The sequence below is a fragment of the Anguilla rostrata genome, chromosome 5, assembly GCF_018555375.3.
Source record: "Anguilla rostrata isolate EN2019 chromosome 5, ASM1855537v3, whole genome shotgun sequence".
In the NCBI taxonomy this organism is placed as follows: Eukaryota; Metazoa; Chordata; class Actinopteri; order Anguilliformes; family Anguillidae; genus Anguilla; species Anguilla rostrata.
Window position 1 is genome coordinate 37,169,790 of NC_057937.1, and position 16,899 is coordinate 37,186,688.

The 16,899-nt window shown below is 39.0% G+C and overlaps 1 protein-coding gene across 1 annotated transcript in view; it reads right to left on the reverse strand.

Moving 5' to 3' along the window:
* Window positions 1-16,538, reverse strand: part of rec114 (REC114 meiotic recombination protein) — a 27,547-nt gene extending 11,009 nt beyond the window's left edge. The window contains exons 1-4 of the mRNA XM_064336036.1: window positions 16,369-16,538; window positions 15,705-15,794; window positions 9,948-10,031; window positions 3,811-3,960 (exon numbers count right to left, since the gene is read on the reverse strand). Of these exons, the coding sequence (XP_064192106.1) occupies window positions 3,811-3,960; window positions 9,948-10,031; window positions 15,705-15,794; window positions 16,369-16,503 (459 nt within the window). The 5' untranslated portion in view covers window positions 16,504-16,538. The remainder of the gene's footprint in view (window positions 1-3,810; window positions 3,961-9,947; window positions 10,032-15,704; window positions 15,795-16,368) is intronic.
* Between the last annotated feature and the right edge of the window lie 361 nt (window positions 16,539-16,899).

Genomic DNA, 16,899 nt, shown 5'->3' on the forward strand with positions numbered 1-16,899 from the left:
GAATGGTAAAGGCTTCAAATTAGATTTAAAGGGGAAAATTGGGGTTCACTAGGGTTAGGTTGGGAAAAGGGTATTCTGGGGGTTGAGGCATTTATTGTGTTCAGCACTTGAAAAAGGGGTTTGGGGACATGAGTTTTTTATTTTGAATGAAAAAAAAAAATGTCTGTCCATTGTACCCTGCCCTAAAAAATGCTAATACCCCGTTTTTTTGGGAGAAATTTTTTTTTTTAAAACCTCATACAATTTTTGTTTTTAATTTTAAGATTCATGTTTTTAAACTTGTTTTCCTAATTTTTAAAGGGGTTTTCGGTTTTTCAAGGGAAAATGGCTTAAATTTTAGTTAAGGGCTCAAATTAGGGTTCCTATTGGGGGTTGGGAAAACGTTCTGGGGTTGAGGAAAATTAGGGTTGTTTTCAGCGCTTGAAAAAAGGGTTGGGACATGAGTTTTTTTTTTGAAGACAAAAAAATTCGGCATGTGTACCCATGACCTTTAAAAATGTTAATACATCATTTTTTTCTTAGGAGACCATTTTTTTTTTTAAATACCTCATACATATTTAGCATTTTAATTATAGTATTCATGCTATTTAACTTGTTTTCCATCCATTTTAAATGGGTTTTCAGGTGTTTTCAATGGTACCATTGGCTTCAAATTAGAGTTAAGGGCTCAAATTAGGGTTCAGCTAGGGTTAGGGTTAGGTAAACGGTAAGTCTGAGGGTTGAGGCAAGTGTATGGTTGTGTTCATCAGCTTGAAGAAAGGTTGGGACATGAGTTTTAATGATTTTGAATGAACCAAAAAAAATGTCTAGTAGCATGTGTACCCATGACCATACAAAATGTCTAATACACACATGTTTTTCTTAGGGAGAACATTTTTGTTTTTTAAATGACCTCATACATATTTTTTGCATTTAAATTGTCGTATTCATGATATTTACCTTTTTTTTCCATCCAAATTTAAATGGTTTTCAGGTGTTTTCAATGGTACCAATGGCTTCAAATTAGAGTTTAGGGCTCAAATTAGGGTTCAGCTAGGGTTAGGGTTAGGAAAACGGTAAGTCTGTGGGTTGAGGCAAGTTTACGGTTGTGTTCAGCAGCTTGAAGAGAGGTTGGGACATGAGTTTTATTCATTTTGAATGAACCAAAAAAAATGTCTAGTCGCATGTGTACCCATGACCATACAAAATGTCTAATAGACCTATGTTTTTCTTAGGGAGAACATTTTTGTTTTTTAAATGACCTCATACATATGCTTTTGTATTTAAATATAGTATTCATGATATTTACCTTGTTTTCCATGCATTTTAAATGGTTTTCAGGTGTTTTCATGGTACAATGGCTTCAAATTAGAGTTAAGGGCTAGAGTTAGGATTCAGCTAGGGTTAGGGTTAAGAAAACGGTAAGCCTGAGGGTTGAGGCAATTTTACGGTTGTGTTCAGCAGCTTGAAGAAAGGTTGGTACATGAGTTTTAATGATTTTGAATGAACCAAAAAAAATGTCTAGTAGCATGTGTACCCATGACCATACAAAATGTCTAATACATCTATGTTTTTCTTAGGGAGAACATTTTTGTTTTTTAAATGACCTCATACATATGATTTTGCATTTAAATTATAGCATTCATGCTATTTACACTGTTTTCCATCCATTTTAAATGGGTTTTCAGATGTTTTCAATGGTACCAAAGGCTTCAAATTAGAGTTAAGGGCTCAAATTAGGGTTCAGCTAGGGTTAGGGTTAGGAAAACGGTAAGTCTGAGGGTTGAGGCAAGTTTACGGTTGTGTTCAGCTGCTTGAAGAAAGGTTGGGACATGAGTTTTAATGATTTTGAATGAAGCAAAAAAAAATGTCTAGTAGCATGTGTACCCATGACCATACAAAATGTCTAATACATGCATGTTTTTCTTAGGGAGAACATTTTTGTTTTTTAAATGACCTCATACATATTATTTAGCATTTTAATTATAGTATTCATGCTATTTAACTTGTTTTCCATCCATTTTAAATGGGTTTTCAGGTGTTTTCAATGGTACCATTGGCTTCAAATTAGAGTTAAGGGCTCAAATTAGGGTTCAGCTAGGGTTAGGGTTAGGTAAACGGTAAGTCTGAGGGTTGAGGCAAGTGTATGGTTGTGTTCATCAGCTTGAAGAAAGGTTGGGACATGAGTTTTAATGATTTTGAATGAACCAAAACAATTGTCTAGTAGCATGTGTACCCATTACCATACAAAATGTCTAATACATGCATGTTTTTCTTAGGGAGACCATTTTTGTTTTTTAAATGACCTCATACATATGATTTTGCATTTAAATTGTTGTATTCATGATATTTACCTTGTTTTCCATCCATTTTAAATGGGTTTTCAGGTGTTTTCAATGGTACCAATGGCTTCAAATTAGAGTTAAGGGCTCAAATTAGGGTTCAGCTAGGGTTAGGGTTAGGAAAACGGTAAGTCTGAGGGTTGAGGCAAGTGTATGGTTGTGTTCAGCAGCTTGAAGAAAGGTTGGGACATGAGTTTGTTATTGATTTTGAATGAACCAAAAAAAATGTCTAGTAGCATGTGTACCCATGACCATACAAAATGTCTAATACACACATGTTTTTCTTAGGGAGAACATTTTTGTTTTTTAAATGACCTCATACATAATTTTTTGCATTTAAATTACAGTATTCATGATATTTACCTTTTTTTCATCCAATTTAAATTGGTTTTCAGGTGTTTTCAATGGTACCAATGGCTTCAAATTAGAGTTTAGGGCTCAAATTAGGGTTCAGCTAGGGTTAGGGTTAGGAAAACGGTAAGTCTGTGGGTTGAGGCAAGTGAATGGTTGTGTTCAGCAGCTTGAAGAAAGGTTGGGACATGAGTTTGTTATTGATTTTGAATGAACCAAAAGAAATGTCTAGTAGCATGTGTACCCATGACCATACAAAATGTCTAATACACCCATGTTTTTCTTAGGGAGAACATTTTTGTTTTTTAAATGACCTCATACATATTATTTTGCATTTAAATATAGTATTCATGATATTTACCTTGTTTTCCATCCATTTTAAATGGGTTTTCAGGTGTTTTCAATGGTATAAATGGCTTCAAATTAGAGTTAAGGGTTAGGGTTAGGGTTCAGCTAGGGTTAGGGTTAAGAAAACGGTAAGCCTGAGGGTTGAGGCAATTTTACGGTTGTGTTCAGCAGCTTGAAGAAAGGTTGGTACATGAGTTTTAATGATTTTGAATGAAGCAAAAAAAAAATGTCTAGTAGCATGTGTACCCATGACCATTCAAAATATCTAATACATGCACGTTTTTCTTAGGGAGAACATTTTTCTTTTTTAAATGACCTCATACATATGCTTTTGTATTTAAATTGTAGTATTCATGATATTTACCTTGTTTTCCATCCATTTTAAATGGGTTTTCAGGTGTTTTCAATGGTACCAATGGCTTCAAATTAGAGTTAAGGGCTCAAATTAGGGTTCAGCTAGGGTTAGGGTTAGGAAAACGGTATGTCTGAGGGTTGAGGCAAGTTCACGGTTGTGTTCAGCAGCTTGAAGAAAGGTTGGGACATGAGTTTTAAACCAAAGTCGCATTAGCGATGTGTAGCTTGCTGGCTAGCTGCCGTGTCCATATTGCTAGGTTTTGTTTAAACTTGGAACACCCGTTCCGACTGTTGACTGAAAAACCGTTTGTGCTTATTATGCATTTAAAATATGGTCGTTCTATTTGATTTTTAAATCATTTCATTTGAATGCCCAGGTGGTCCGCTAAGATGTTCCCCATAGTTCCTGCGGTCTGTTTCAGAAGCCCTGTCCTACCCCGTGCTCCTGGGCGCTGGGAGGCGGGTTCGTCTGCGGCGCGCCGACGGGCAGGTACTCCTGGAGCCTCCGCGCCGCGCCGGCACACTCCTCCAGCGCCTCCTCCCTGCTGGAGCCCTCGAACTGCAGCCTGAACATGCGGCTCTCCCCCTACACACACACACACACACACGCAGGTCAGACAATCATTTTAAAATGGTAAAGGACCTACTCCGTTAGAGAACTGGGTTAGTTATAATGTTTAGAGAGCCAGGCTTGTATCCCTGAGGTTGGAGGCTTGATTCCCAGGTAATGACCTGCTCTTATACCCTTGACCAAGGCACTTAACCTACATTGCTTCAGTACACAGTGGCATGAAAAAGCATTTGCCCCCTTCCTGATTTCCTCTATTAGCGCATATTTGTCACACTGTAATGGTTTCAGATCTTTAGACAAAATAAAATATTCGACAAAGGGAAACAGAATATACTCAAAACACGTTAAAAAATGTATTATTTCATTTGTTTAATGAAAAAAGTTATAAAACACTCATATCACACATGGAAAAGTAATTCCCCTCTTAAACGTAACTGGTTGCACCAACTTTAGTAGCAATAACTGCAAGCAAACGCTTCCCATAGTTTGATATCTGTCTATCACATTGTTGAGGATGAATTTTAGACCACTCTTCTTCGCAGAACTGCTTTAATTCAGACAAATAGGTAGGTTTTCCGGCATGAACTGCTTGTTTCAGGTCCTGCCACAGCATGTCTATTGGGCTCAAGTCAGGACTTTGACAAGGCCACTTCAAAACATAAATTTTTATCAGGTGTGAACTTGCTTTTGTGTTTTGGATCATTGTCTCAATTGAAGCAGGAGCTGGTTAACATTGAGATCCACCCAAGCACACCCAAATTCTGGGATAATGCTTTAGTAACAAACCAAGGGTAAATTACTTCTGCAAAAACTGGAAAATTCTCTGGTTGCATGTCAGCAAAGGATTAAACGCTGGCTGGAACCAATCGGATTACAGAATTTTTAGTGGAAACCAATCTCACAAACTGTAACTTCTTTTTCAAGGGCAGGGATACTCAAATATGACCCTCGAGGGCAGTAGTGTCACTGCTGGTTTTCAATCTTCCCCTCGAATCAGGACTTATTTAAATGTTAGACACCAAGTAAGTTGCATCTCTGCCCAATCATTAGCATTAATCGATCAATTAACTCCAGCAGTACTACTAGCCTCCATGGCCAGACATATGACTGCTCTAGGATACACTGTAACATCACACATGTTCAGCTGGCCAGCTAAATAAATGTAGCTGTCTTAATACGTTTCGTTTGCTAGCTTTATGCAATTAGCAGCTGGGCAGGCTGATTTACAATACAGCTCACCATTGAGATTAGGTCTAAAATGACCATCTTGCTTCTCTTATATAACATGATATATTACGCATGAACACTCAGGCACTTGTCAGCTATGTGAAGATCAATAGTAATCAAATGCATTTCAGAGCAAGGTTATGCTGTTCCATATCTCATTCTATAGGTTTGTGCTGCTTTTCATGTTTATCTTGGAGATTCCATTTTGAAAGTCTGGCCCTGCTTAATGTCTGAGCTGAACACAGATCCATTTCCATTTTGATGTGTAGTAGTGCGTACCTGATCTGTAAGATACGATCTTGGTACAAAGCCTTATGTAACTTATAAACATTTCACAGGTGAAAAGCCAGGCTAGTCAGGGTAGAATGTCGAGGAATACCCCCGTTCACAGTTCATATTTCATGCCAAGAGACTGCTTAGAATTCGAGTCATGGCTCAGAACTACTTAATCCAGGGCATTTAATTACCAATTAAACTCTTGTCTCGGCAAACCGCTGCTGCCAAACATTCACAATGCCATTGCCCACATCAATGTGTAATCTAGATAGTAAATAAAGCTGGCTTCATAACAAATGACTCAAGCTGTTCAATCAGGTGTTGTTTCTTTTCTGAAAAATGCTAATTATGACAAGAAGTCAAGGACACCAATTACAAATGCGATATTCTCGTTTCTTTCATTCAAGATTTATATCGGTGTTTGGAGCAAAGCATGCTACTCGGTAGCGTAAGTCAAAGCGGACATTAAATGGGAACACGCTGGAAATGTCATGATTGAATAAATGATTTTAATAAAAAAAATTAAAAAAAACAATATGCCCATTAGCAGGCAGGTGAGAACAGCAGAGCACGGGCCAACAGCACGAAACAGCTCACTGATCCTGCAACGCATTTATGAGTGCGTGCAAGCATACACGCAGCGCTAAGGGTAATGAATAAATTCGATAATAATAATAATCCGCAAGAAGCCGTTTGGATCGTGATGACCCAGTGCAGTTATATTTTAATCACCTGGCTCATCGCAGTGACCTTCCGGAGCTCTATTTGGCAGAGCGGGACAAACCCGGATCGTCTACACAGTCTGAAGAAACGTTTCACTACCTGCGGCCCGCCAAACCAGGACATATGGTTCTAGATTACAGACTGGCTCTGGGGTGGTCCCTGGGAAGTGGCCACACAGAGAGGGCTGAAGTGAAGTAATATGAGTGACGAACAATCTAATGCGCGACACGAATTTTCTAAGCTCAGTTACAGGAAATGTCTGCTGAGTTTTATAAACTGATTGCTCTTGTTGTTTGCATCTAACCACTACCAAATGGTTACCGAATGCCCAAATTCTCTACAGCAACCTGCAACACGCAACAAAACATGTGCCTGTGTTAAATGACAGAATCCTTAGGAAATTGTTTACCTTCAACCTGCATCGGCAAAGACCTGTATGGTTAGAGGAAGGTCACAAGGGGGCTTTGAGTGAACTGGCTGGTCTGTTCTACTGCCATAATGATATACATTAACTCAAGTTGTGTCACTGATTATATCAGTACAGAAAATGTTAAACTATGTACGACTGTCAAATGTTTTCCTCACAACAAACCACAGGTAAGTAAATATCAATAACAGCTGTCAACAGAAAGATAACTGCTGTCCTTAGTTATGATAAGGATAGTTCAAGCTCAAACAGACCTAAAAAGAATGATTAGGGCACTTAATAAGAACCAAAAACAGAAATTAGATGGACAGTTATAGGACGGGAACACTCGAGGCCTGTGGAATGGTATTAAGTTAATAACCGATTATGGAAACTCAAATGAAAGTCTGAACCAGGGTCCAATGAGGCTAATGTATTCAACAGCCTCAAAAATCCAATTTCATGTGTCCGTTGATGAGATCTGTGCCCACGGAAACACATTAAGGTTGACGAAGCAGAGGGCCCAAAAGATGCCAAGCACATGGTACTGAATGTCTATGCCAGGGCTGCCAAACCTTGTTCCTGGAGACCTACTGTCCTGTAGGACTTTATTTCAACCCTAGTTCGGTACACCTGATTCTGCTCATTAGCAGCACAATGAGATCTCCAGCTGTTGAATGAGGTGTGCTTTGTTAGCGTAAGCCTACAGGATGGTAAATCTCCAGGAACAGGGCTGGGCAGCCCTGGTCTACGCTGTGCTCAAACAGTTCTTCCCACTCTCACTTTCTAAGATCTCATTGGGATGGACAAACTCATGCATAATCACCTGTCTCTAAAAAACTGAGTGTCCAGCTACTGAAGGTTGACAGACTTCTGCCTTTGCATAACAGATCATAAAGTGCTTGGAAAGGTCTGTCATGGAGCAACAAAGTCAGCAAGTAGCTTACAGGAGCCCCTCCAAAAACTCTGGTGTTGATGATGTCTTCTGCTGCTGCAGCCCATCCGCTTCAAGGTTCAACGTGTTTTGCGTTCAGAGATGCTCGTCTGCGCCTCAATGTTGTAAGAGTTGTTTTGGACCATTTGTGGCCTTTCTGTTAGCTTGAAACAGTCTGGCCATTCTCTGACATCTCTCAGACAGAACTACTGCTCCCTGCATCTCTTTTTGTTTATTGCAGAATTCCAGGGGTTTCCTTCATTTAACCCTCCTGTTATGTTGCAGGTCAAATTGACCCTTTTTAAAGTTTGAAAATCTAGGAAAAATACTTAAAATTATTTTTTCAGTATGAAACTTCTTCTACTGGCCTTAATTAGTGTAACCAACATTTTAAATGAAAATGGTTCATTTCATGTATTTGCAAACCCCCCCTGTATGGGGATTGACCCGGGAACATTTTTGCTGTACCTAAAAAATGAACAGAACAGGAGGGTTAAATGTCTTAGCTTGGCCGCCTAAGTGTTTTATCAAGCGGCTTATAGGAGCAAAATAAATAAATAAATAAATAACCTGTAAAACGATCAGAAATGGTCCGTATAATTATGTGGTGAATGATACAGCATTTTAAGTTTTTACTGCTTTCAGGTTTAGGTGCGACCTTAGACACGCTAAATTAACTACAGTAGAATCTGTTCAATTGCATAAAATAATGAAACAGAGTGCCTCTCGGTCGTCCTCGCTCGATGTGATTTTAAACAGAAACTGCCTACCTTCGTACATTTATGCGGTTTCGTGTTCTCGGTTTATTTATGCCACATCTGCCGACTTTTAACGCATATTTATAGACCACTATGCTATGTAATTGAACATAATTCCGTGAAAACATCCGAAATATACACTAATGGTTTATGCAAATGTGCAATCACTTGGAACGGAATCAATGGAAAATGGTTTGGGATTTGGTAATTCTATGCAAATGCCCAATCCATTATGCAATTAAGTGAATTCTACTATTAATCTAAATCTACACTGTTTTTCTGTATCTATGAAAACTGAAGTGAGAAATAAAATTCTGAAAAGCCTTTAATATTGTGTACGGTACAAGTAACGCCAGTGACAAAAAATATATTATATATATATATATATATATATATATATATATAAAATATTATGAAATCATTATAAAAATATTTAAATACAGTAAGCTGGCATTTGTGTGGATTCATTAAGTTAATAGGTAAATTATTATTGTACCCTAAGTTTTGAATGACAAAAATTAAATGCTCTTCAAGATATATTACAATGCCAAATAGCCCTATTCCTGTAGAATGACCCCCTTACAATGTGCAAATCCTTCACTATACAGTAGGCTATATTTTCTCCTCAATTCTATCAATTACAATAACCTTCAAAAAATATTACATTTTTTATTTTTGTCACGTTTCGTTTTGCATAGCCTACATCTCAATACATGGTGTCGGCCTTTTGAAGACAAGAACTTTACATAAATGTAGCTAAATATGGGGAGACAACGCGTCGAGGTGACGGTGGCAGTAAAGCCAGACAGACCGCAGTCGCTGTCACACAGTCTCCACCTAAGGCCAATTTTGAGCCAGGAAAAACCCTGCATTCTATGGTTTACTCCTCCACTGGGGTGTGGGAAAATCCGAGGAGGGCAGCTGCTTCTGAGATGCTGGACCCACTGCCATACCACGGTCAAAGTTGCTTTGATCGCGCATCTTGACCATTCTGATGTTCGGTCGAAAAAACAACCAAACCTCTTCACCACGTCTGCTGTATACATCGAGTTGCAGTCACAAGATTAGCTGTTTGGTGGAGGCAAAAGGGAATCCTACCTAATACTTGACAGGCGTACCTAATAATGTCGCCACTGAGCGTATACATATGTGCACGCACACAGAATGTGGTACCATAATTAACCTTCATTAGTTTTTCAGTGCATTAGTGATGTTGCATATATATACTCGCTGGTATGCTAATCCTGTTAGCCAGGTCAGGCATTACTGCTCGCATAAATAAGGAGAATGAACTGTTATTGCCCTACATGCTTATTTGCCCTGGATAAGAGTATCTGCTAAATGACTGTAATTTAATAAACACTCACCAGAGGTGGCTCATTTAGATAGATAATAGTATGCTCTGGCTGCAATTAACTTTCTGCGTGCACTCACAGCCATTTTTGAATTCTGCAAAAGGGTAGATTCCATGTTGTTTGCCTAGCAGCTTATGTCTCTAGACACCGGTATAAAATCATTTTACATTAACATTAACCACCAATTTTTAAAATTAATTCCCTTTGAATAAACCCACTGTATTTTCCCCGTTCCGTAACAACACCAACACTGAATAATTATTTATTTTTCATACTTTTAAATCAAAATTCCCACTGGCCCGGATTACCACGCGCACGCTCACCTTGGCCATCATGCGGAACAGTAGGATGTCGGACTTCCGCTGCACTTTCAGGAAGTTCGGAGCACCGATCAGGGAGAAGCCTTCCTGGAACAAAATTGGAAACTAAATTACAGGCAGTCACAAGGTACATTCAGAGCTTTTGCAGCTAATGAGAGTAGTTAAGAATAGCCATGATATTTCTGAATTCAACTGAAATACCAGCAACAAAGGCATGGCCAAGCCCCCCCACTCTTCCCCTCTTCCATACGAGCTACTAATGAGCACTCCCTGGTTTACTGTAGTAACACGAACCTGCCAGCAGAGGGCTCTACTGCACAAGGAACTCCTCTCTGTCACAGAAGAGGAGAGCTCTGATGCTCAGCTCACCAACTACTGTATGCGACCCCTGTGCTTGAAAGGCTGATATCTACTGAAAATACATGTACTGTGGAACAGGAAAAAATGCCATCAGGCCAACTGGCTGTATCGGACCATGGCGCATCACTGTCAATGTAACAGCATGCAGACGGGGCTACAAGTTGATCTACCATTAGTATGCATTTAAGTGAAACCTGGTACTCGGGGAAAAAAAGACAAATTTAACCATTTAAGTTGTAAGATCACAAACATGTGATTAGAATGTTTTTAACTGAACATTCTAATGCTGATGTAACAATCACTACTGGTAACTGAAAGCAATGGAGTTCTAGAACACCGATTTGGAAATTTGAAAAAACATTACAAAAAGTCTATTCTACAAGCATCATACTCTGCATTCAATGCCAAGTAAGGGGGTGAGTACACATGACTACCAGACAAAATATGTTTATGTATTAAATTTCGTTTTTGACATAATACAAGTGTCTTGAATGACAAAAACATGTTTCAATGAAAATATATCATTTTTATTGAATGCCCCTTGTAGTGGATATTTCAGCATAGTCAAACATATGGTTCTACAGATTAATATCAGACTCATGTCCCCTACAGAGGACAAAATGAATTTCCAGATCTGAGGAGTATATGAAAATGTGGTTACTGATTCAGTGCGCCCTCGCCCTACGGGAACAACGCTCCCTACATAGGAATTTAATGGTCTCATGCCGTATTGAGCGTTTTGACATTGATTGTGCGCAAGCAGCCTAAGGGTTAAATACTTGTCTAGTTGTTATAGGAAATTGTATCATGTCAATTGCATTATATTAATAGTAAATAATGAGTACTTTTTTGATGGCTTTTAATTTAAATCTGGTGCTGCACTCAATGATAATATTCAATAATGACAAATCGGAATGTCAACACTAAGTGTGAAAAAGGAATAGTTCTTATAAAAGCATTTAACTTTTAAACTTATGAAACTTAATTGAAGGGGCTATTTTACCACACTTTTCTGAAGTATTACAGGACTAAATAAGGCTGCCTATTTTCTTTCTATGGAGGATAGGATAAAATAGTTCTGCAACAAACATTCCCTGTTTTTATCAAACAATCTGCTCACGGCCTGTGGTTTTTTCTGCTCCTACAGTATGCATAACGGCAGTAGTGAATTAATGCAGATTATCACATTATACATGCACCCAATTTGAATGAAACACTCCTAATAGTAACCCTCGTTTCATTAATATTAATTCCCCACCTGTATTCCTCGCCTGGATATCCAGTGCTCCCACGCTCCCAGCACACTCTACCACCCAGCTTCAGCATTTAGTAGAGACAAGATGAAAACAGAAGCCTTTAAGAAATAAGGCGTGTGGAACCATCATCTAATCTTTTAGAAATTACCCAAACTGTTCCGCTTTCCAATGGCAGTGATACCGTTGCACTCTGTAGCTGTGTGTTTAGGTTTCTGTAGCACATTTAGCTCAGCTGATATTGCCTGTTCCTTTCTCCGGTCTCCTCCGGTCTACTAGACCTCACTGATCAATTAGTTCTCCCCGCTGATGCTGTTTGGTAAACATATTGCTTTTATGGGCATTTCACTTTGAGTGAAATAATGCCATTAACCAAATGCAAGTAAACCAAAGTATAGGCTACATACATATATATATATATATATATATATATATATATATATATATATATATATCATGGCTATATTAAAAGTTTTTTTAAAAGCACCTTTCACACAGGACTCAGGTTTTCCAACTTCAAGAAGACTTGAATTTACTCGGCCTAAATTTAACAAACCCTTCTTCACATCGGCTGTCACATAAACATCATGTGTTATAAAAGAATTTTAAGATTCAAAGCAGATTATCATTTTCTCTCTCTACTGAGATGTTCTGAGCCGATCCGATTATTCTCTCTCTCTCTCTCTCTCTATTTTAAATTTATAAAATCTGACCATCATTTACCTGGGTCACAGGTCTGATTTAGCACGTGCGTGCAGAAGCCTGCGTACTCCCTCCTCTACTCTTCTCCGTGTCACAGCATAGATCACATGACACCTTAGAGCAGGGGGATGTTCCAGATTTGGGAGTGTTCCTGTTTTTACTCAATGCAGTTTTCCAGCTAACTCAGTAACCCTACTTCAGGAAATACCCCCCTGTGCAATTAAACTAGTGAAATGGGGGAAAACCAAGCGGCCAAATCCAGGTGTGGTTTTTCAAGCTCACAGCCAGATCTCGTCGAGAGATGTTGCTCACTAGTGCCAGTGCAACTGGCTCCAGTATAAGTGTTTCAGCCACCCGTTTCAATGTACGTCAACGGTAACAATACATTCAAAATACGAAGTCAGTTTTTTCCCACAAGAAAATGTAGTCATAATAGGTTTGTTTTCTTCATCTAATGTCTCACCATGTGCCTAATTGTTAAGTTATTGTGTTATTTGGACAAGATTGTAATATTTTGTGGACGAATCAGGGACAGTTTGTGTCTCTGCCGAGTCACTGTATCTCACATGCTTAGTGGACAACTGGACTTCACTCCCATATAGGGGTCCGCTTGCCTACTGTGCAGTCTCTGGCTCCAACTTGTACAACATGGCGGCGCCCACAAAGTTCTCTTCCGGAGCACTTGAAACGTGTTTCACCAAGCCAATGGAGAGTCAGTGGGTGATGTCACAGTGACTTAGTCCATATATTTTCTAGTCTATGGGGCAAACACAGCCCACCATAGACTAACTGGTAGCCACTAAGAAACTAAACAAAATTTAAAAAATTACAATACACATCATAAATTTGACTATGTTCAGGGAAGCCTCTGGACAGCCACAGCAAATATAATTGTTAATGTCGGCTGGTATTCCTGTCGCATAGGCTCCTCACTATTATGGTGGACCTCAATGTTTTTTTCTAAGCTACTGCAATTTAAAAATTTTGTTAATTAAATTCCCAGAAGGAGCTCTTTCCTTTCCTCATAAGCTTCTGAAAAACATGCAGTAGCATTAAGATTAAGCACACCAATCTATCCGTGGGCACTAACCTCTCTTCCCAAAGGACTTTACGCTTTGACCTAAATAAATATGTGGCCTTAGCTGGCACCTCTGGCTTAGCTTGGCAGTTTGTCACTGGTGGAGATAAAAAATAAATAAAAATGGCGCATGGTTGCTATGGTTGTCGTCTCTCTGGCTGGCTCTTGGAAAAGACACGTAGCTTGGCGCTGAAGGTGACTCTTCTGCTCTCTGATGCCTAACCCAGCTAACACAAAATGTTCTCATAATGTTACTGGAACGTTCTGACAACGTTATAACATTACCATGACATGGCAGCAACACTGTGAGAACGTTTCGCGTTAGCTGGGAAGCTACCTCTTTGCGCTACTTCCTGGGGGACAGAGTATTTCTTAAAATGGTGCATGCGAGCCAAATATTTTCCATGTTCTATTTACTAAACAATGTAAAAATAAGATGTATTGTAGTTAGCCTCAGTAAAGTAAATGCCGACTTAAAATATTTGCAGCTATTGCTTATTATTCAAACACAGGTCGGGGTACGCTGCTGACGCTGTGCAGATGAAGACCTTGAAAGAGCCGTGACTTTTGATGGATCTGAATGGTACTTTTTCCAATGAGCACACAACACTACGTGTGTGGTCCGTAGGCTACCAGCTGAATAGCCCTGGTGTGCAAGAACAGAGCAGAGGGCATTAATAATTATGCACAAAAGAACAGTTTGGGATTGCTGGTTTCTCTGAATTTACAATGACAGGCAAAAACTGGAAAATATCAGAAGTCAATTCCAAAACTGAAAATATTACAAGATGAATGTGAACTACCAATACCTCCCTAAATAATAACAGCAATTTACATTCACCAGTAACATTTTATATAATAAATAAACATGTAATAGGTAAAGAACAATACCTCCCTGCTGTGTATTAATTATACATAGCAAATCGCTAATAGTCTTGACTGAAGTCTTAAATTCACTGATATGACACATAGCTATACCTAACTTTCAATGCAGTTGCTCACATATTGGCCTGCAAGGGCTTCTTTCTAATCTATCGACAGAGCTAAACAGTAATTTATTTCCTGGATTCAAATTATCCTCACTCAAGTGCTCCTCTGCATTCAGACTAAAAACACACAGAAGGATCAGACAAAAATACTATTATCATCATTATTTTGAGGAGCAGGAGAAAATGGAGCTTAGCTGTGGAGTTTAAGGGGAAAATGTACAATTCAGCTAGAATTGAGATATCCTCCATACTGTACAAGAGCAAACTGGGTTTATATGTACTATATTTGAATGAAACCCCACAAGTTTGTAATACAGGAACTGACATGACCAAATGTGGACCATTAATAAACATTCAGGTTAACTGTAGCATTACTGGCATGTCAGAGCAGTCTTGCTCCAGTTTCCCTCTTACTGCTAGACAACAGCACACAGCATAAAACTCAGATTTTCTTATGTTTTAATGACCTTTATAACCCTTAATTTTTTAAAAAGCTATCTTATACATGCACATGCATTCATGCATGTACACAAAAACATATTAAAAACTGAAGATATTTAAACACCTATCCTTGCTCCTGTTAAAAAACATGTGTATCACACCAGAACCCATGACTGCCATTTAAGTTATCTTCAGCAAGAAAGCTTGCTAAATAAACATTGATAATAATAATCCCCAGATTAGAAGTAGAAAAGCCCTGTGGCATCATTCCTCGGCTGACAACTGTGCTTATAAATTTCATTTTAATTTCCACTATCAAATTTATGAAAAATCCTTGATATGAAAACTAGTGTCATACAGTAACCTATGTAGTATCAGGTAGGACTCCCTTTACCCTCTAGGAAAGCCCAAATTTACATTCTCTGTGAGACGGGTGCATGCAAATCCTGGCAAATCCGGGAATCACCACATCTGGCACCAACAATCACACCATGGTCAAAGTCGCTTAGTTCACACACCTTGCCCATAATAATGTTTGGCTGAACAACAAATAAACCTCTTCACCATGTCTGCATGGATATATTGAGTTGCAACCACATGATTCGCTGTTTGGAGGAGCAGCAAGCTATTAGCGTTATCAAGCAGGTGGACTTAAAAAAGTGGCCACTGAGCCACCCGCATGAATGCCAGTTAATCTTTTTGTCATATTGTACCCTTTTCCTTTCTTTAACTCACAAAATATGAAAGCAGCTACAATTGTTACATTTGCTCATATAGTGAAAGTGCACTAATATCTTGATAATATCTTTTATTTCAACATATTTCAGCGCATGTAATTTTTCACTCTGTAGACTAAAAACCGACAGTGAGGTGGAGGGGAGGAAGTGTGTTTTGTAGAGTAACATCTTTAGGGTGGAAATGCAGAACCTTCCCTTACCAAAAGTTCCTGGTCTTGGGAAACAAGCAGGTGTCCTGACTGCACAATGGTTAACGCCAGATGCCCTGCAGTGTCACTGGGCTCAAAGACCTAGAAAACATTTTTACCAAACTGATCATTGTCAGAATCAGACTGTAGACTTACACACAAAAATTTAAAAATAAGTATATGTAAGGCCAGTCTGTCAACGGTGTAACCTGTCATGAGGGTTAGTCGGTGGGCCCGACTGGAGACCAAAGGCATTCTCAGAACCCTGTCTAGTGCCTAAAGCGTAGGAGTTAGGCTAATATCCAAAGGCTTTAAGCACCTGGTGTAGTTCGGTAGCTAGGTAATGCTAATAGGCTATATATTTTGGCACTGAATCTACCTACAGACCCAACTCCATTGGCCCCTGACAGGCATTAGCTAGCTACTCGCCAGTATAATACAGCCACAAATAGTCACCTATCCTAGTCAAACAATATGTAAAGTTATACCTTCTTTACCAACGCACTGGATGCTTTTTTACCACTGACCTGCCTATATTCTTCATACCATAAATATTTACCAGCTTGTCATTTAACTGCTGGTTACCAACACTTCGACAAATTATGCTAGCGTTAAATAACCAGCTCTGCAGACAGTGAGTGGGCTTGATGTTTTAACGTGGTTTAAAATAAGAAACCTTCCAGGAGGAGGTCCTGTCGCATTTGGAAGTCGGGGGTAAAAACCGTCCATATCGTTTCAGTCGCCAGAACGATTTGTTGGTGTTGAAAACCTCATCGTTTTGTTTCCCCTTTGAATCAATTTTCGCCGCCATTTTTCATACATTCCACGTTTGTGTGACAGTATCCCAGAATGCACTGACACATAAGGGAAAAGTTGAGACAACAGAACTTCTGTGGTGGAGAGAGTGGTTGTGTTCGAAATTCAAGTGACTATTAAAAAGGTTCGAAACTGCATATTATCCGCACGTAACATGCTGACTGGCGTAAAGTTAGTAGTATGGTCAAAAATAATTGAGATGAAGTAACGTTGGTGTGTTAGCAAATACAAGGGAAGTATCTTTGATGTTAGTAGTCGGTTTCGAATTGGAGGAAGGATCTCTAGCGTTGATGGTTTCGACCATAGACTGTATAAAAGTTTGGACGTGCCTGATCTACGTTTTATGAGCTTGACAAAATGTAGGCCAAGTGAAAGGAACAATGATACATCG